This window comes from Furipterus horrens, unplaced genomic scaffold (genome assembly GCF_987537825.1).
Source record: "Furipterus horrens unplaced genomic scaffold, mFurHor1.1.pri manual_scaffold_17, whole genome shotgun sequence".
Classification (NCBI taxonomy): domain Eukaryota; kingdom Metazoa; phylum Chordata; class Mammalia; order Chiroptera; family Furipteridae; genus Furipterus; species Furipterus horrens.
In genome coordinates this window covers 117,366,957-117,386,194 of record NW_028327187.1, presented here as the reverse complement: position 1 = coordinate 117,386,194, position 19,238 = coordinate 117,366,957, and the positions used below count along the sequence as shown (strand labels likewise).

The 19,238-nt window shown below is 52.6% G+C and overlaps 1 protein-coding gene across 1 annotated transcript in view; it reads right to left on the bottom strand.

Moving 5' to 3' along the window:
* Positions 1 to 18,501, bottom strand: part of NLGN4X (neuroligin 4 X-linked) — a 108,946-nt gene extending 90,445 nt beyond the window's left edge. The window contains exon 1 of the mRNA XM_090264176.1: positions 17,979 to 18,501. Within this exon, the coding sequence (XP_090120302.1) occupies positions 17,979 to 18,450 (472 nt within the window). The 5' untranslated portion in view covers positions 18,451 to 18,501. The remainder of the gene's footprint in view (positions 1 to 17,978) is intronic.
* Between the last annotated feature and the right edge of the window lie 737 nt (positions 18,502 to 19,238).

Here is a 19,238-nt window from a genome sequence, read left to right as displayed (position 1 = left end):
TGTGTGTGCATGTGTGTGTGTATGTTGTGTACACACACCTTTAAGCGAACAAGCCCAAACTACTTGGATTCCACAGAGAATTTCGGTCCCACGCGGGAAACCCTGGCAGGTGAAAAGCAGTCCTTGCTGAGATCATTAAAACCTCCGACACGTTTACAAGATAACAAGGAAGATTCCAAAGAAATAAGCTGCGGCGGCCACGCCAACAGCCAGAATCATGGGAACAAATGAGACCGAGGCCAATCAGACAGTAACACACGATTACGATGCGGAGCCGGCGTCTGAGAAACAGGGGACAAGTGATTGAGAAGCTTCGTAATATAAACAGGCTCCGGCTGGGTTGGTCACGCAAAGCGGGGAAACAATGAAGATCAATGCGCAGGGCTGGAAATCACTTCAGAGAATCCCAAACGAAAGTATGAAATTATAAAACATGTTCATGCTACAAGCCCTGAGGAAGAAAACTCTAAATTTAAACCATACGTCAGAAAGTAATAAAAACGGGGCACACATAGATCCTTTCAATAAACTGGCAAAAAAGGACCAATAATACGAACATCGTAAAATGTCTCCCAGCTCAGAACGCACCAGCCCAGATGATTTTCGGGAAATTTTTACTAATCATCCTTATTGGCATTTATTCCGATAACTATAACATTGAAAAGAAAGAAGCCTAAATGTTTTCGTAAGATGAACTTGAATAGAACAAGCCACCGAGGAGCGTACAATACGCAGAACCAAACGGAGAAAGGATATAAAATCCAAATCAAAACGAGAAACCAAATTCACTTTTCAATGGAGATGTAGAAATCTTAAGTGAAATATTACCAAACGCAGCCTAAGGAACGACGGTCATTTTTATTGAAAGTTGACATGATGATCCATTTCATTTCCCCCCAAATGCCCTCATAGAGAAAAAGTCCATTATGATTTTTAGAATAGAAACAAAAGGAGGGGACTCATGTGTGACCGGCCATAGAAACGCCACCAATGATTTACACAAGACTCAATGCTGTTTTATAGTTTTTTAAAAAATTCAAAACGTAAACAACTGGAAATTAAAAATAAGTCTTTCTTATCGGATGATAGCCACTGGCCAAAAAGTCCGTAGCCAACATCACATGTATTGAAGAGCGTTAGAGCTTTTTGTCTCTAAAATCAGACAGGAATGTCACTCTGCTCCCATACAGGTCACCACAGCACTGAAGGTCCCGGGTCACCGGAACGACGTAAGAATTTAAGGCCACGAGAAGTGTGAATGTTCCAAAGAAAGAGAGAAAACAGTCCTTGCCTGTAGAAACAACGATCATTTTTATGGACTCCGTGGAACGCAATAGATACGCTCCCAGAAACAACGGTCCAAAAAGATTGCTGCACATATATTCCATGCACCCCAAATCAGCACATTCTTTTATACCGTGAGTAGGCGCTAACACGGAAAAGAAGATAGTCTTCCCAAAAGTAATTCATTGACACCATGTCCACGAAGCTACACTGGGATGGCCCTCGGTGCCAAGTGACGCCGGTGCAGGAAGACGCCGACGGGTGCAGGAAGTCCCCACAAAGACGGCAGAATTTGGCGACTCTGACCCCCAGATTCTGACTTGTATAGGAAGCAATAAATGTCCGCCCAGGGCAAGGGCCACAGGGAAGAACACAGGGCTCTGTTGTGTTTCAGGAACAAAGTGACGCATGAACGCGGCCCGTGGAGAAACCATAGACTACGCCGTAGGTACACATGGTCGGTGATGGTTCCACGGGTCCCGTTCTGCTTTCCTGTCCTGTCCCCAAACCCACAGGGACAACCCCTTGTGTCTGGTTTCCCTGCGGTCTCATCCAAGGCTAACACGAGCAAGCCATCTTCAAAGAAAAGGAGAAAAGGGCCTAGATGACTAGATAGGACCTCAGCTCCCTCCCCGGCAGGTACAGCCCGGACCACCTCCGTGGGCGACTGCAATGTCACAGGAGGGTACGCTAATGTGACGACCCCAGGGTGATGGTCCGACCCTCGCTCCTTGCCTCTATCTTGGTCCCATCTTTTTAAAAAGATTGTATTTATTTATCTTTAGAAAGACGGGAAGGGAGGGGGAGAGGGAGAGAAACATCCATGTGCAAGAGAAACATCCATCGGTGGCTTCTTGGAAGCCCCCCGCTGGGGACCTGGTCTGCAACCGGGCCTGTGCTGTGACCAGGAATCGAACCCGCGACGCTTTGGTTTGCAGGACAGCGCCCAAGCCACTGAGCCACGCCAGCCAGGGCCTGCTCCTGACTTTTAACGTGCTTGTTTGTGCCTGGTGCCTTGCCCTGGCGGGACCCTGGCTCACACCACAGATCGCCGGGAAAGAATACACTGTTTGCAGTGCGCCGCGGATGTGCGTGCACTCTGCAGAGAAGGGTCCCTGATCCCTCCCTCACACCACACGTCACAGCAAACTCTGCGCAGGCGGGACACGCACGGGTCAGCTCTCCCACTGGGAGACAAATACAAAGGAGACCACCCGGGTCATCTTTGAGACGGTGACGATTTCTTCCACGTGTCTTAACGTAGAAACCAAGGCAAGGCAGAAAACGGTTGAGGGACCTTCGCTAAATCAAAACTATTGATTTGCACTTGGACAAAGGGCATGAGAGGAGGACCGAGGACGGGCGGGAGGAGAGAGAAGCCGTACGTGACGACACCTGACCGTGGAAACCGAAGCGCCTCCCCTGGGCGCCTGAGGCGGGTTCAGAGAAACCAGACGCGTGTTGTTGGGGAGGCTCCGGGGATGGGGGGCCCACAAGGAAAAGCCGGCCAGTCCAGCAGCAGAGAATACGATTCACGTGTTTTCATGGACACTCACCATATCTCCCCACGTCGCTAGGGACTCCCCGACAATACAGATATATATATATAAATTTATACACACACACACATTTTTAAGCAGCCAATAAAGTCCAAAGCTTCCCCTACAGCCAGCTGGCTCCGGACACCCCACGTTCTTTGCCTTGTCAGGGGTTTGCGTCCCCCCACCCCCGTGCAGCGCCGCTGCTGGCGGAATCAATCCTGTTCCAGACACCCCGAGCCGTCACTGCCCCTGCCTGTCCCCGGCGCGTCTCTACGTCTGGCAACGAGGATGTTCATGCTGCATGAAAAATACATGAACACTGTAAATCCCCTCCATTTCCGGGCAAGACGGGAGAAACAGATTTCAAGTCACAAATCACGCGCTCCGTCTTCTGCCCGCCTTCGGCCAGAGGCCGTGACAGGGGAAGCACGGAAGGACCGCCTGTCTGCCCCCATCGGGCCCGATTCTTTGCTTTTGGAATCTAATCAAGAGCCTGTAACATGTACCACAAATCCCATGTTAATGGCCGCTAATTTGGTTAACAGGGGTGGGAATTTCTTTTCTCAGGGAGCATCTTTGACGGCATTTTAATACGCGGACCTGTTTGTACCAACTGTCTACCCAAGGGCCCCAATATTTCTTTCGGATCTTTTTTTTTTTTCCAGCGATGTCAGAGCACCGAGAGTCAAGATCACCAAGGCATGGCCTGTCCCTTTGTGATGCAACCGTGAACCTGCCTGGTGGATGCCATCCTAAACAGATTTTGTTTTCTACAGAGGCTCCAAGATTCATCTTTTAATTTTTAACTGTTTTATCCTCACCGGAGGATCTATGCTTATTGGTTTATTTTTTAGAGAGAGAGAGGGTGTGGGTGGGAGGGAGAGAGAGAGAGAGAGAGAGACATCGATGTGAGAGAGAACCACGGACTGGTGCCTCTTGTAAGTGTCGAGACCAGGGACTGAACCTGCCGCCCAGACATGTGCCCCAGCTGGGGCTTGAACCGCCCACCTTCTGGTGCACAGGGCAATGCTCCTACCTGCTGGGCCCCCCTGGCCAGGCTGACCTTTCAATTTTAGGGGTACCTATGGCTATACCTTTACAGCATTGCTATAGCACTGAAGCACCCACAAAAAGATTTTCACCACCTAATCAAGGAGACAGAAGACACCGCTGACCCTCTTTAGCCAAGACGACGTCTTAGGAAGAATTCAGAAGAAGTCCCTGAGATGCACAAAGATCTCCTTTTCCGTTGTCTGTGCTGCTGCCGTCTGCTCAAAGGGCCCCACTTCCTGGCGACCAGCTCAGCTGGGCCCGTCTATTCGATACTCAAAGCCACAGTCCCTTCTTTGACGGCTCTCGCAGATGAGCGGCCGCGGTGAGACACGGACACCTCCCCTGGTCAGAGGCCCAGGCAGCGGCCACGGGAAGGGAGGGGCCGGTCCCCGCGCTGCAGCATAAACCAAGGGACACCTTCTGGACGCTGACGCAGGCCCAGGGAGCCCGTCGGCAGGGAGTGGGCAGGCTGCGTCACCAGTCCCCAGGTGCGGATCGGAGCTGGTCACGTCACGGCTTAACCACGACCCCTCACAGGACCGTGGCCGTCCACAAGGCCACGGTTCCCCGCATGTTAGCAGGCGGTCAACACGCGTTGGGACGCCTCCCCTGCACGGTTCCGTGGGCGGCTGTGTTGCAATGTGGTTCCCATCAGGTGTGGGCCCCACGGGAGGACCCTTCTCTGCACCCCGAGGGGCTGGAGACGAGGAGATGGCTGCACGGCACACGGGGCCGCCCCTCAGACAGATGACGGGCCACCACGCTGAGGGTAACAGACTGACCGCCCCCGGACACCACAAACACTTCCGTTTCACGAGCGTTTTAGAGAAGGAGGCATGGATTCATGGGGAGTCCAGACATGCTAAAAATATTAGACCCACAGGTACACATATATGAGAAAAAGCAAGTGTACAGAGGATAGATTCTGCCCTAAAGTTGCATGAAGAATCCTGGCAAAGCCGAAGGTTGGGTGTCATCCTGCAAAGCGAAATGTCGCGGGTTGGACTCCCGGTCAGGGCACTCGCCGGGGCTGTGGGAGGGGTCCCCTGTCGGGACGCGTACGGCAGGCCACCGACCGGTGTTTCCCTCTCACATCCATGTGTCTCTTCCCCCGTCTCTAAAAACAAATGAATAAAACTTTTCTTTTTAAATGGAAAAACAAAACAAGTCCTTGGAAAGAGGACGGGCGTGACGTTGTCCCCGGAGGAGCCGAGTGACATCACAGTCACGCTCTGGGCTGTGGATGGAGCGGTCGGCGAAGGTCTTTATCATCATCATGTCCTTTGCTCTACAGGATGGGGAGGTAAAGGTTCCAGATGCTGTGACCCTGTGGTCCCCTCTGTGGCTACCGAACTTGGTCAAGTTTGTCATTGTCGTGGGAAGGAAAAGAGTAAATACACAGGGGCAGCTGGTCTCCACGTACCTCTGCTGCTCAAGGACACCACAGCGTGAGGGATCCGGCCTGGGACTCTTCTCATCCCCTCCCGACACGCCCCTCCCTGCTCCAGCGCCTCCATCCATTTCTGTCCTTCACGTCTCCAAGTGGCCTCAGACCCGAGTCTCGAGCGCCACGTTCACGCAAGTCGCCCCCATGTCCCTCCCGCGCGCTGCGTCACGGCGTGGGCTGTGCTCAATGGGGACTCCGGTCAGCTGTCCGTCTTGCCCTGCGTGGTTTGCCAAGGCAGGACGGGTCCACGTTCAGCCAGGCGTCCTGCCCTTTGGACCACGGTCACTAAGTGTCCGATGAATGAGTGAGTCCATGTAGGAAGCACACGTCTGCTCACGTTGGAGAAACGCAGAGACGTAAGGGGGTCCGGGGGGCTTCCTTGCACAGACGGGCCACGCGAGGACGGAAGATGAGATTTTCACCAGCACCAGGGAGCCCACCCACCTCGAAGAAGCCCCGTGCACAGAAGGCAGCTGATGGTGAGTTTCTACTTCGAGGAGAACTCCTTGCGGGTCCGCTGCACGTCACGCGGCCGGCCGTCGGCCTGTGCCCCACAATGCAACTCTCCCGGGGCCTGTCCTCCTATGGAAGGCTCAGGCTGACATTCACTCAAGTTCAACTTTCCTGGGCCCCACTCTCCCTGTTGGCTGAGCCTTTGGGAACCCTAAGACAGGCGCCGGAGCTCTTACGGCGCACCGTGGCCACGGAGGGTCGCCACCTGCCCTCCACAGCGTCCCCCAGTTCTGGGGGTGTTTTCCACCTGGTGTCTTGCTCTCGGCGACTTGCCCCGAGGGAACGTATTCCCAGCTCGCAAATCTCTCGGGCTGTCCCGATGCAGAACGCCTCCTGTGTGACATGTCCCCGTCCCTTTATCACACTAGGTCACGGACAGGCCATGGGGCTCCCAGCACAGCTGCAGCCACCCCTCCTAAGCCAGTTTCCCTTCTTCAGATCCCCAGCTTCGTCCTTGCAGCTGAGAGGCAAGAAATGGTCTGGCTCCAGTGTCCCCTTCTGTGCTCATTTCTTATTCCATGAGGCCACGCCTCTCTTTCTGGCCTGACTGCGCTCCCTCATACGAGAGATGATAACAGACGGGCTTTGCTTGCGTTGCGTTGTTTCCCTTTGGGGAGCTGCCTCGTCTGCCCGCCCATCCATCACTTTGCCTACGAGACAGACACTGGCCCACAGCCGGCCTGGGACCCACACTGACCCCCAAGTCATCGTCTTCCTACCCACGTGCTTCTCTGAGCGGCAGGATGCTGTCACAGAGACACGCCGGGGACCACCGCGCATCAGCACCTGCAGGAGAAAGCCAACATGCAGGTCGAAAGAAGGACCCCGCACGCCGTGTTCCCTAGGACAAGGGTTTCGGTCTGAGGACATCATTTCTGAAGCGGCAGCTCCTGCTGGGATTCTCAGCCCAGGAGCCCACAAACCCCTTCTCTGTCCCGTACGTGAATCCACCTTGAATTCCTTTCAGCCACCATCGTTCCTAAATAAAAACAGCTCGATAAGCCTCAACATATAAATTCCTCCACCGGAGGCACGATCTCTAAACGGGATGTGAGTTATAATTTCGCCAGCTCGGGGAAGCCATTCATTGTATCAGCAGGTGGACTCACCAAGGACCACAGACCAAAGGGCTTCCAACAACAGTCCATTTTATAGGGGTGCCTATGCATGCGTGTGTGTGTGTGTGTGTGTGTGCGTGCGTGCGTGTGTGTGTGTGTGTGTGCGTGTGTGTGTGTGTGTGGTGTGTGTGTGTGTGTTTCTGGTCGTTGCCAGTATTCCCTGTCATCCCGCGGGGTGCAGAGGCATCGCTCCAATCACTGCCGCCATCCTCATCCTCATCCGGTGTCCTCCTGTCCGCATCTGTCCCTTCTTACGAGGACACCAGGCATCCTGGACGTAGGGCCTTGCCAATGCAGTAGGGCCTCTTCTCACCTTAAGGACACCTGCAGAAAATCGACTTCCAAACAAGGGGGTGTTCGCAGGGACCAAGGGTTAGGACTCGGGTGTATCGTTCTGGGGCAGACAACGCGTCCGGTCGTACGGGCGACCCCAAGAGGAAAAGGTCGGAGGGTTCATCACCATGACATAGTCTGCAAAGGTTTCTAAGGGATTCCAGCCCAGAGGCTGGCGTCTTAGAATGACAGTTTCAAACCTCATAGACTCTGAGTTCCTTCTGGGCTGAGACCTCATAGTCCCGCCTCCTGTGGAGTTTAAATAACGGAATTGAAGCCGCGATGCAAAGAGGAATAAAAATGATAACAAACAAGCAATGACAAAGCCTCACGTGGAAGACCATGTGTCCCTCCGTCTAGAGAAAGCCTCTCAGACAATGAGCTCCACTCCGTTCCAATCTCTGAACTTCAGTTAATTTCTTGGAAATGACGGCACCTCCGTTAAGTCAAGGACAGTCCACCGCGTTTAAAAACAGGCAGCCCACGGCTTTCCCCAAGGACAAACCAATGACGCAGCTTGTTGGCCGCGCGGTGGCCATTTGATGCTGCCTTCCCGTGGCAGCGCTCAGGGGCTTGGCGTTTCGGGAAAACGCGCAGCAAACAGGCTGCAGAGCGTCAGCGTTGGGCGGGCGACATCCTACGAGCCGTCTGAGCTGCAGTGACGAATTACTTCACCCGGGTGCGTGAGGAGAGCATCCCCGAGAGGCAGAGGAAGCCTGTACGCTTTCCTGTTCTACAGCCTCCTGTCCCGTGGAATGCGACTTTTTTTTTAAATACTTTTTTTTTAAATGCCTTCAGACTCTATAACAATAAGCCAAGTTCTTAATGCATTTGGCAAAAAAAAAAAATATGAACGTCCACTTTGGGTATCGTCACAGGGCCGGTCACGGTCCATGAGAACCGACGTGTGTCTATCGGCCGTCGGGGGACGTGAGCGATCACTGTTGGAACCGGGACGCCCAGAGAAGAAGGTGGGGACGCAGGCTGGTGCAGCCACCACGGGAAACAGCAGGGCGGTTCCTCGGACAGCTAAAAATAGAGCCACCGTGGGGGCCGGCACGTCCCCTCGGCAGTATTTGGCCAGAGTGAGCATCCTGACTGCCCAGCAGGACGGGAGTGGATAACAAAGACGGGGCACGTACATGCAATGTCATATCATCCAGCTGTAAAGAAGAATGAGGATGCCCTTGGCAACGACACGGAGAGACCCGGAGGGCACTTTGCTCAGGGAACTATGTGAGAGAGAGAAAGAGAATCGCCATATGATTCCACTTGTAGGCAGAGTCTAAAAAAATACGCCAGAGCAGGGACAGACTCAAAGACACAGAGAGCGCACGGACGGTTGGCCACGGCGACAGGGGCCGGGAGACGGGGTCAAACACGGGACGGGACGAGACGCACGGACGGGCACTCGCAGAACCATCGCAGGGAGGTCAAGTCCAGCCCAGGGAACAGAAGCAGCATATCGTCATTAACTGACACGGGGACAGACGATTCTAAGAAGGAATAAGGTGCTCAGATTGTAACGTGTAAAAGTGTCAGCTCGCTCTATGGTGCGCCCGCAGCGAATCTAACCCACATCGGCATGCATGTCAACGCGACGTCAGCCAGACACGAAGAATGAGATCGTCGATGTATAGCCTCCGCCCTGAAGGCGAGGAAGCAAGAGGAGAGGGTCTCCCGGCCCACGGGCAGGAGAAGGTGGTCCTGCAGAGAACGGTTGGGAAAGGCCGCCTGGCACAGAACGTAGCTGGTGTGCGAAGACTTTCCAAAGCAAGCGAGCGGAAGCGGGAGCAAACACCCACGCGGCTTCCGCCCCAATTGGTGGAGATGCCACCCAACGGCAGAGCCGACCCTTTCCAATAAGGAAATGGAACCCCGGACCCCACGCAGAGGTCTTTTCCACCAGGTTCCCGTCCAGGGACGGCCCACGCGTCTGCTTCCACCAGGCACGCAAGAGCTGATGCACGCGTGACCTTCCCATACGCCCCTGCCGCGCACGAGCTGAGCGTTCGCTACGAGGGGACCACTTGCTGAAACCAGAAGAACAGGGCCCAGAATGCCTTCCCTCCAGGCGGGCTCAGAGGCTTCCTTGTGCAACATTTTGGGGAAATGACCCCGAAGACTCCTCGCCCAAGGAAAGGTGCGAGTACGGTCCATCACTTACTTCCAGGCGACTCTCAGCGTGGAGGTCATCCACGCAAATCCCGCTATGAAAGGCAAATACATCGCTCACGCCGGCTGCTGTGGAACGGCATCTCATTATCACCTGATTGTAGCTCCAAAGGCAATATCTCATCAAAGTGTCTACATTTTTAACATTTTAATATTTCTACAAATAATAAAAACCACGCTGTTTTCTAAGGCTTCTTCTAGCTGTAAACATGTTTTAAACCTATAACATTAATATCATAACTTGATTCCACGTTAGTGATCTGGATGGATCCGTTACCAAACGGAGCGACAAAACTATTTTAACGCGTAAACTATTGTGGGCCGCCGGACGGATGTTCAGGAATGACTTCCTTTCCCAAGTGCCAGGTGATAAAAAGGACATTGGGATTTGGTAAGAACCGCGTGTTATTCAATCTGGTCTTTGTTGCCCTGTCTGCTGAGAAGGAAGACAGACGTGACAAATTCTTCCAATGGAGTTCCGCTGATGAATCCTGCGACGTCAAAAATGTAACCATGCAGAAGTACCCCACGTGGGTCCTTTGCGTGTGACATCAGCCTATGAAAGCTCCTTCTTAGAACTTTCTCCTGGATTTATCATTCCCGCTGGCTCATCTTGCACCCACAAATCCCTGTCTGGAAGGGGCCCGTTGACTTTCCCAGCCAAGAGCTTCTAGTTCTTTCTCTCCCCTCTTGGACTCCCCCCCAATTAGTGGTTTGTACATATGGAACCTGAAAAGAAGGACATGTTTATTCATCGTGTTTCAATGAATCAATCCGTTGACAGATCTCTAAAGAGAATCAGGAAAGGAGGAGAAAAGAAAGTACGCAAAGAATCAAAGCTGGCTTCGGGAGATCTATCCATGAACTGGTTGAGCTGAGACGGAGGTCAAGGTGTCGGGAGGAAAACCAGACTCCAAGGTTGGATGAAATGATGAAGGATGGCCCAGAAGAGATGATCAGGATATGTCTCAAAGCCTCCACGAATAGCTGAGGTCACTAAATACTCCAAGGGTTGCATGGCTTGACTAAGACCATATGAAAAATCAGCGTCCGACTCCAAACAAACAGTCTCACTGGGCAACGCATAAAAATAGGACGTGTCCTGCAGGTACAGCTCTGCCGAAGGAAACAGGGATCTTGACGTCTGTGCGATCTTATTAACCAGTCACCCCACTCATTTTTTTTAAGTAAATGAGGACCCATGGACAAACAGTCTAGCAGACTAACGGCCCCTAAAGTTTCTATCCTGGACAGTTTTGTGTAAATACTGCTTACGGTCTGCACTGTGTTACAAATTGGGTTTTTAACATCTTGTAGGTGATTTGGACTTCCTCTAGTGGCAAAAGAACTTCTAAATTACAAATGGAATGGAGTTAAAATGTATGTGATAGACAATGGGAAGTGGACAGAACAATGGCCTCGTGGAGAGGAAGTTTGTTTTCTACATTATCCCAACAGGTACAATTCATACTCACCAAATAGTATTTTTCTAAACATACAGAATTGCCAGACCCTCTAAGAAAATTATCCTTCTCTGTTCAAATGGGTGAACTCTTTGAAACCATGTTACCAGAAATCAATTTTGCTTTAACTGTGGATACAAAATTCTAAATTATGTTCAGTGAATCCTCGTCAGGGAGATATTTAATAATCTTGCATAATTATCTTCACTTAAAAACTCCATGTACACATCCAACGTCCAACTGACAGACGAAAATAGGAATCCTTTAATCATTTCCACATAGTTGCACAGTGATGTTTGTGGTTAAAACACCTGTCCCACTGTGTGAACTCAGTTAAGTCGTAGCTTTTCCTGTAGATTTTGCAACTATTCTACATACGATTTGATGGCAACTTGACAAGAACACAAAGAAAATTCATTTTCCCTTTATCTCATATAACAAAGAACCAAACTATTGTCTTCGGAGGTGCTAAGGCAATCTTGTAAGAAAAAATAATGTTCCTGCTTTCTTAATGATTCATTCCTGTCAATCACGTTTTATGCTAAAAACCCATGGGACGACCCAACCCGAAAAAGACAAAACTCTAAAACAAAGCAGGGCAGACTAATTCTTGGCTCTTTCCCGAAATGCTATTCCCTCTCAATTCCCTGTAGCTAAAGCCACACTCGGAACTGTCAGAGATGATGGTCCCTTTATCGCTACTACAGTAACTAATTATGTTATAAGCAATATGCATTGATTATGGACTGGGCTAATTATATATGAGGCCGCATACACATGGGCAGGCTAGCACCCATGTCCCGCTTACCTGCTGTACCATTAATTCTGTTCCCCTACCCCCAGGTTACACAGTGGTTGTGTGTGTGAAATTCTAGCCTGAGCCCTTCCTATGGGTTAATGCCTTAACCTCCCAGTGACCTTCCTTGTACACACAGGGAAACGGAGGGAGGTTCAGGCCCAGTAACTTGCCCACAACCACGCAACTGGGAAGGGAACAAGCAGGTATTTGCACACACACGGGCGGGTTCCTGACCCTTTTTCTAAGCTCAGCAGGACCGGTAAACCCAATTTACACGTAAAAGGACAGAGAGAGGATAAGAGATGCACAATAACCAGGACATGGAACCAGCCTAAATGGTCATGGGTGGATGAATGCACAAAGAAAATGGGATAGACAGATACGGGTAGGTAGGTATTCAATAGGGAGACAGAGATCGAGATGCAATGGAAGATGATTCAGCCACAGAAAAGGAGGAAATGCTGCCACAGATAACAGCAGGGATGGACGCAGAGGATGTTGTGATAAGTGAAATGAGTCAGAGAAAGACACAGACCATACGGCCACTCTTACATGGGGAATCTTTAAAAAAGACAAAACTCAGTAAGAGGGACTTCGAGCCAAGACAGAGGCCTAGACAGACGTGCTGCGTCTCCCTCCACAACCAAGAAGAAGCACAACTACCGCAAAACTAGAGACAACCGGAAGTTCCAGAAAATCAAACTGCATGGAAGTCCAGGAAACAAAGATAAAAAGAAGAAACACTCACCCAGACAGGGAGGAAGGGCAGAGAAGATGCGATGTGGTGGCAGCAGCAATGACAGCAGCAGCAGCCCGGCAGAAAGCACAGTCTCACACTTTGAAAAGTCAAGAGGGACACCTGGGGAGCACCCCCAGCTCCTCACCGAACCTCACAGCTCACGGTCCCAGCGTCAGGGAAAATCAAGCCTCATTGCTTCTGACTGTGCAGACCAGTGGGGGTTGGGGTGGAGGCAGAAACTGCTGATCTCTCAGCAGAGCCCGCTTATTTAAAGGGCCCCCACGGTCCTAGAACGTCCGCAGACCCACCCACTCTGGGAACCATGGCCAGGGCAGGAGCTAGAGGGGTGCCAGTCCCATACAGAAGTGGGAGAAGTGCCTGGAAAAGGGGCAAGTGCTGGGCAGGCGGCATTGTCCTCTGTCAGACCCCTCCCCCCCACACAGCGCCACAATGTGGGAAACAGGTCGCCCTGTACTGACGAATCCCTAAGGCTCTGCCCCTTACAACATAACAGGTGTGACAGCTCTACCTGGGACGTGGAGGCAAACAAACACAGGAGCCTGTCAGAATGAGGAGACAGAGAAGTATGGCCCAAAAAGAGAAAAGGATCAAGGTTCCAGTGGGAGAACTAAGCGACAACGAGATAACCAACCTAACAGACACAGAGTTCAAAACACTGGTGGTAAAGATGCTCACAAGCTTGACAGATATGCTTGAGTACAACAAACGCATAAGGGAAGAAGTGAAGGCTATGCTGAGTGAAACGAAGGAAAATCCTCACAAAACCAGTGGTGAAGGGAAGGAAACCAGGGTTCAAATCAATGACTTGGAATATAAGGAAGAAAGAAACAGTCACCCAGTACTGAATGAGGAAGCAAGAATTGAAAAAAAAGTGAGGAGAAGCTTAGGAACCTCTGGGACAACTTTAAACGTGCCAACATCCGAATCATAGGGGTGCCAGAAGGAGAAGAGGAAGAGCAAGAAATTGAAAGCTTATGTGAGAAAATAATGAAGGAAAACTTCTCAAATTTGGTGAAGGAGATAGACATACAAGTCCAAGAAGACCAGAGAGTCCCAAACAAGCTAGACCCAAAGATGACCACACCAAGACACATCATAATTAAAATGCCAAAGGTGAAAGATGAAGAGAGAATCTTAAAAGCAGCAAGAGAAAAGCAGAGAGTTACCTACAAAGGGGTGCCTACAGGACTCTCAGCTGATTTCTCTAAAGAAACTTTGCAGGCAAGAAGGGACTGGAAAGAAGTATTCAGAGTGATGAAAAGCAAGGACCTACAACCAAGATTACTCTATCCAGCAAAGCTACCATTTAGATGGAAGGGCAGATAAAGTGCTTCCCAGACAAGGTAAAGCTAAAGGAGTTCACCATCACCAAGCCATTATTATATGAAATGTCAAAGGGACTTACTTAAGAAAAAGATCAAAACAATGAACACTAAAATGACAACAAACTCACAACTATCAACAACTGATTCTTTAAAATAAAAACAAAATCCAACTAAGCAAACCAGAACAGGAACAGAATCATAGGTTCATCTGGAGGGTTATCAGCTGGGAGGGGGAGGGGGAGAAAGGGGGAAATGGTGCAGGGACTAAGAAGCATAATTGGTTGGTACAAAATAGACAGGGGGGTGTTAAGAATAATATAGGAAAAGGCGAAGCCAGAGAACTTATATGCATGACCCGTGGACATGAACTAAGGGGGTGGGATTGCTGGAGGGAAGGGGGTACTGGGCAGAGGGGAGCAAAGGGAACAAAATTGGGACTACTGTAACAACATAATCAATAAAATACACTTAACAAAAAATCCCCAAAGACGAATTAAAACCAAACTCAGGAAAAGATCAGCCTGGGGTTCTCAGAGCAGGGGTGGGGGTCGGGGATGAGGGAACAGGGTGGAGATGCTCAAACGCGCATATTTCCAGCTGTCCGGTGACGCGGTGCTGGGGACGCTGATGAACCACAGGGTAAATGTCACTCATGAACAACGGGGTGCGGATACAGGCAAGCTGACAATGGAGTAAACCCTGAGTTCTCATCACAAGTTACAAAAAACCTTCTTTTCAGAGTATCTACAGGAGAGGATGGATGTTAACTCGACTTACGAGGGTCATCACAGCACCATGTACCGAAGGCGAACAGTAAGGCTCTGAATGTTAAACTCACCCCGTGATGTGCATCCATTACATCTCAAGAAAAGCGGGAGAGAAAAAGAATTCACTGACATGCTATCAAGAAATACATTCATCAAGAATTTTCAAAAAGGACAAAGACGCCCTTGGCCCGGAATAGATCAGATGTGCAGGTGTGGAGGGAGCCCGCCGGGAGACCACGCGTGTTTGCAAACAGCGTGTTTGGTGGCACAAGAAGACGTGTAAAGACATGGCAGCCCCCGCAAAGGAAAGTTTGGGGAACGGGGGCAATCGGGGTGTTTTGCTGTCCGTCCCTCAGGGACATCTACTCTGCAAATCTGGTTTCGACGCCCAGGACCACGCACGTGGCCAACGGCTCCCTGCGTAAAATCCCGGTACCTTCTTGCATACGTGATTCAGGAGGATTTGTTCTCAGACCATTATGAACTCCGCAGGCAGCAGGTTGGGTATTTACCCCACGGAGCTGAAGCCTCCGTATGCCCAGCACTGGGACCTGATTTCTTTCCTCTCCTGGGTAAGAACTACGGAAGGCAGCCGACGTTATCCCCCGGCGTAAAGAGGACGGTTGCCGCCCACTCAGTCTTGGGACAGGAAAGGCAGCGGATGCGTTAGAATCCCAGAATGGGAACGGGTTGAAAAGCTCAGAAGAACTCTTCAGCCATGACTTTTCTTTCCCCAAAGGATAGACACTCTGGTAGGAAATTCGAATACTAGGCAGGGGCAGCAAAACGTGGATGAGTTTTCTCTCGGCGCAAAGGCAGTGGGGCGTACCACGGCTCGCTGGTGCTGTGTGATGGTCCCCGAGGTCCAAGTTCCATGGGACGGAAGCCAAGGGTCAGGACCGCTGTGCCTTTTGGGGGCGGAGGGGAGTCAAAGGGAGAATCCATTCCCTTGGATTCCGCAGCCCCTGGAGGCCACGTGACTCTTGGCTCCTAGCTCCCTCCCTTCCTCCTACCAGCAACGGCCAGCTCCGTCCTATGTTGCTCCCCTCCAGCTTCGTTCCCCTCCTTTGCTCTCCCCTCCCCAACTCAGGATCTTTCTTATTAAATAGGAACCCCACTCAGACAATGCAGGGTACGTTCCTCCTCTTTTAAGGTCAGCGGATGGGCAGATAGAACGTCACGTTCGGCCTTCATTCTATGCCCTTTGCTACGTAAGGCAGGATTTGTGGGTGCAGGAATTGGGACGTGCACCTCTTTGGGAGACCCGTCTTGGGCCGACACCGGGTGCCATTCAAAACTAGGCATCTGCGTCTCTGCGGCAACCCCTGCGTGGAAGACGTGGCTGCACGTACGCACTGCTCAGAATCATTGTCGGTGGAGACGTGGCGCCTGCTATCACCAAACCCTCGAATGCAGGCAGGAAAGACAAATCTGAAAACACGGAGTGTCAGCCTGGAGCTCTGAATATTCACGATGTCCCAAGAAGACAGATTCCACCTTTTCCGCCCCCAGGCCCTGCCCGACGCCCTTTTAAAATCCTGGGAGGGAATTGTATGCAAACGTTGTTTAAAAAAAAACCCACAAAGAAGCTGCCCTGGCCTTTTCTTTTCCCATTTTTATATTTGCAAATGCTTATTCCCTGCCGCCCAATACAATAGCCCAGCGGCTTATGGTTTCCGTGAACAGGATGGCACCTCTCCAGCTCTGTCATCAAGGACAGGATTGATTGTCCTTCGCGGGTGGTCTCCTTCGGTCCAACCTGCCCTCGCAGGGGTCACGCCGTCTGACGTGCAGGCATTGTTCACGGGGTTCAGTCTATAACGGTCGCCGGCCCGGACGCGCGCCTGCCCGATGTGTGATGAGAGCCACTTTGATCCTTTCTCCTGTGCGCTGCCTCCCCCGCTCTGTCTGTAATGTTTGTGTGTTTGAATAGTTCGTTAGCACAAAGGCCACCAGCCAGGTGGCACGTTCAACAGGAGCCCCTAATGGCGTTTGGAGGCGGCCATTCATTCGTCTTCCCCCGGGCCCACAAAGCAGGAGTCGGGGGACCTCCCCCCGCCAAGTCCCGCAGCCCGACGCGGCAGGCACAGGGTCCGGACACCAGTGTCACTCCCTGAATCCCACGGAGTCCCCAGGGTCCCCACGATTCATTGTGTGTGCTGTTGCCATGACAACAAGGGGCACATGCTGGGAGCCGCAAACACCTGAGCGCGGCCGAGTCTGTCCTTTGTGCGGCTGTTCTCTGGGGCGCCCCCAGCAGAGGACCCCGGCCCGTGTTTCCTGACCCTCCACTCCCCCTGCCTCCTCGCACCCACGGGGGAAAGGGCAGCCCAGATCCGGTGTGGCAGATGACGGACGGATGCCACCCTGTATTGCAGACAGCCACGCCGTGATCACCGGAAGTCATTTTCCAATGATTAAAGGGGGGGGATGTCCCTCCATTGAGGTCACAAAGGACACGCTTTAGCGTCTACAGCAGGTGAGGCCTGTCTGCGATGCTTGTCCGTGATGTCACTAAATTGCAAGATTTCCTTCATGCGTGTCTTTCTCCTTGTCTAAAAATAGCCCATGCACATGCTGACTCAGCAACGGGATTGCATCGCAGCGGCTACTCCGGGCGGACCTCATACAGCGTTTGTGATCTGACGTCCCCACGGACACAGGAGGTATCCACACGGGACCGGCCCCAGAGGAAGGGAATCGCGTCCACGTTTCAGCGTCTAGAGAACCGTTCCCTGTGGCGTCCCTGAAACCGTCAGCGCCATTCCGTTCAGGAAAGCCCGTTAGTTGCTAACGCAGCCACTACCCTCTCACCACGCACATGTGCTCCGTGATGACCTTGCATGTCGGAAGCAAAGGGAACCCAAAGTTGTGCTACCACAGGGATCCCCAACAATGAATTTTAACCACTTTATAAAATACCCATTGCTTGAGCATCTAAGACAGTCGATGGTTCCTTTCCAAACTCAAAGACACCAAAAAGAAAAAAAGAAAAGACTATTAAACTCCTGAGCGATGACGGCCGATGGAACCATTCCTTATCATTTTCGGGTCCCGACCATGAGCGTGACCCTGGTCTCCATTACATTAGTTTCAAGAGATGCCTCCCTTTGCAGAGGCGTCCGGGATAAGAAGTCACACTACATACGGAGTCCCGGGATGACATGCAGGGCACCCGTGGGACAGGCCGGAGCGGCAGGATAGAAGCATGATTGCATCTTGACCATATACTAGATGCTCAGTAAACACAGTGGCACAAACTCTAAGTGACTACAGCCCTGTCTTCAAAACATGAGGAGAAAATAGACAGATGTTTCCGGGCACCGGGCACAAGGGAGCCGTTCCTGTGCATCGCCCCGCGCCGCCAGCGGGCGGGGTTTGGTTCCAATCAAGTACTCACCGTCCTCCGTGGGCACGTAGATGTTCAGGTAAAGACAGTCTTCGTTCTGGTCCTGGACGTAGGTCATTAAAGTATCCAGATTGGCCGTAAACCACACGGGGAGCATGTCGTGCAGGAGAGACCTCTCGTCCAGGTGCTGCGGACACACGGCCGCAAACTGCGTGGCGTTCCGCACCCCAGTCCACGAGGAGGGGGGCTCCGGGGGCTGGAACCGCCGCTCGCCCGTGGGGGGCGAGGCGTACGGCACCCCCAGGTACTGCTCCACGGGGCCCAAGATCTCATTGGGCAAGGGTGTTCTTAGGCCGCGGATTTTGCCGTAATTCGTGTTGACCACAGGGTGCTGGGCCTGAGCGTCTGTGAGCACGACCTTGAGGGCCAGGGCGGCGACCCCCAGGAGGACATGGGAGTTCAGCAGGATGCAGACCGGGGGCAGGCGCAGAGGAAGCCATGGAAGTCCCGTGGGTCCCCACATTGTTCACTGCGACATCCGCGGGCGCCTGGCAGACGCAACTCCGGGCGAGCGACGCCGAGACGCCCGGCGGCCCAGCAGAGGCGACGGGCTTGCCAGGGAGCCGCGCCCAAGGCTCATAGACGGAGGTCAGGGCTCGGCAGCAGCCCAGCGCGTGTCCGGGCGGCCCATGGCCACCGGGCGGCCGCGTCTGAGTCCTGGACGGGAATCGCAGCGAGCGCGGGGCTCCCAGGGGCCGGGGAGCACCCAGCGTCTGCTGCGGGCGCCGCCTCCTTAGGAAGACTCCGGGGCCGCGCCGTCGGCCTGTGGGGAGAGAAAACAAAGCAAGGTGAGGCAGGCCGGACCACAGCCACGTGTGCCCTCTGCGGTGTCTCCCACGCCTCCTCTCCGACCCCACGCTACGCAGCTCGTATTCACGGCCAGACCGGCGCAGGGGCGTGTGCGTGGACGAAGATCTCCACGGAGCATGACAAGCACGCCACCACGCTTCCCGCGTGCCCAGGCCCCTGCAGCGGCGCCTGGCACTGGGGACACACGCTCCGTCCATCTTTGCTTGAATGAACACACAAATCCCCCAAAGTTCCCCGTGGGACAGAGAGAGCTCTAAGGACACCTCCCCGTTTCCCCGTTCCTGACCAGACTGGCCCAGCGGGGGAAAGGAAGCCCCGAAACACTGTCTGTCAAACGTTGACGGGAACTGTCCTAAGTCCCTAAAGAGGGATGGACGCAGCTCCGTTCTCCAGGACGGGGATGAGAGAAGGGACCCAATTGGCCTTGGTGGGGACTCAGCC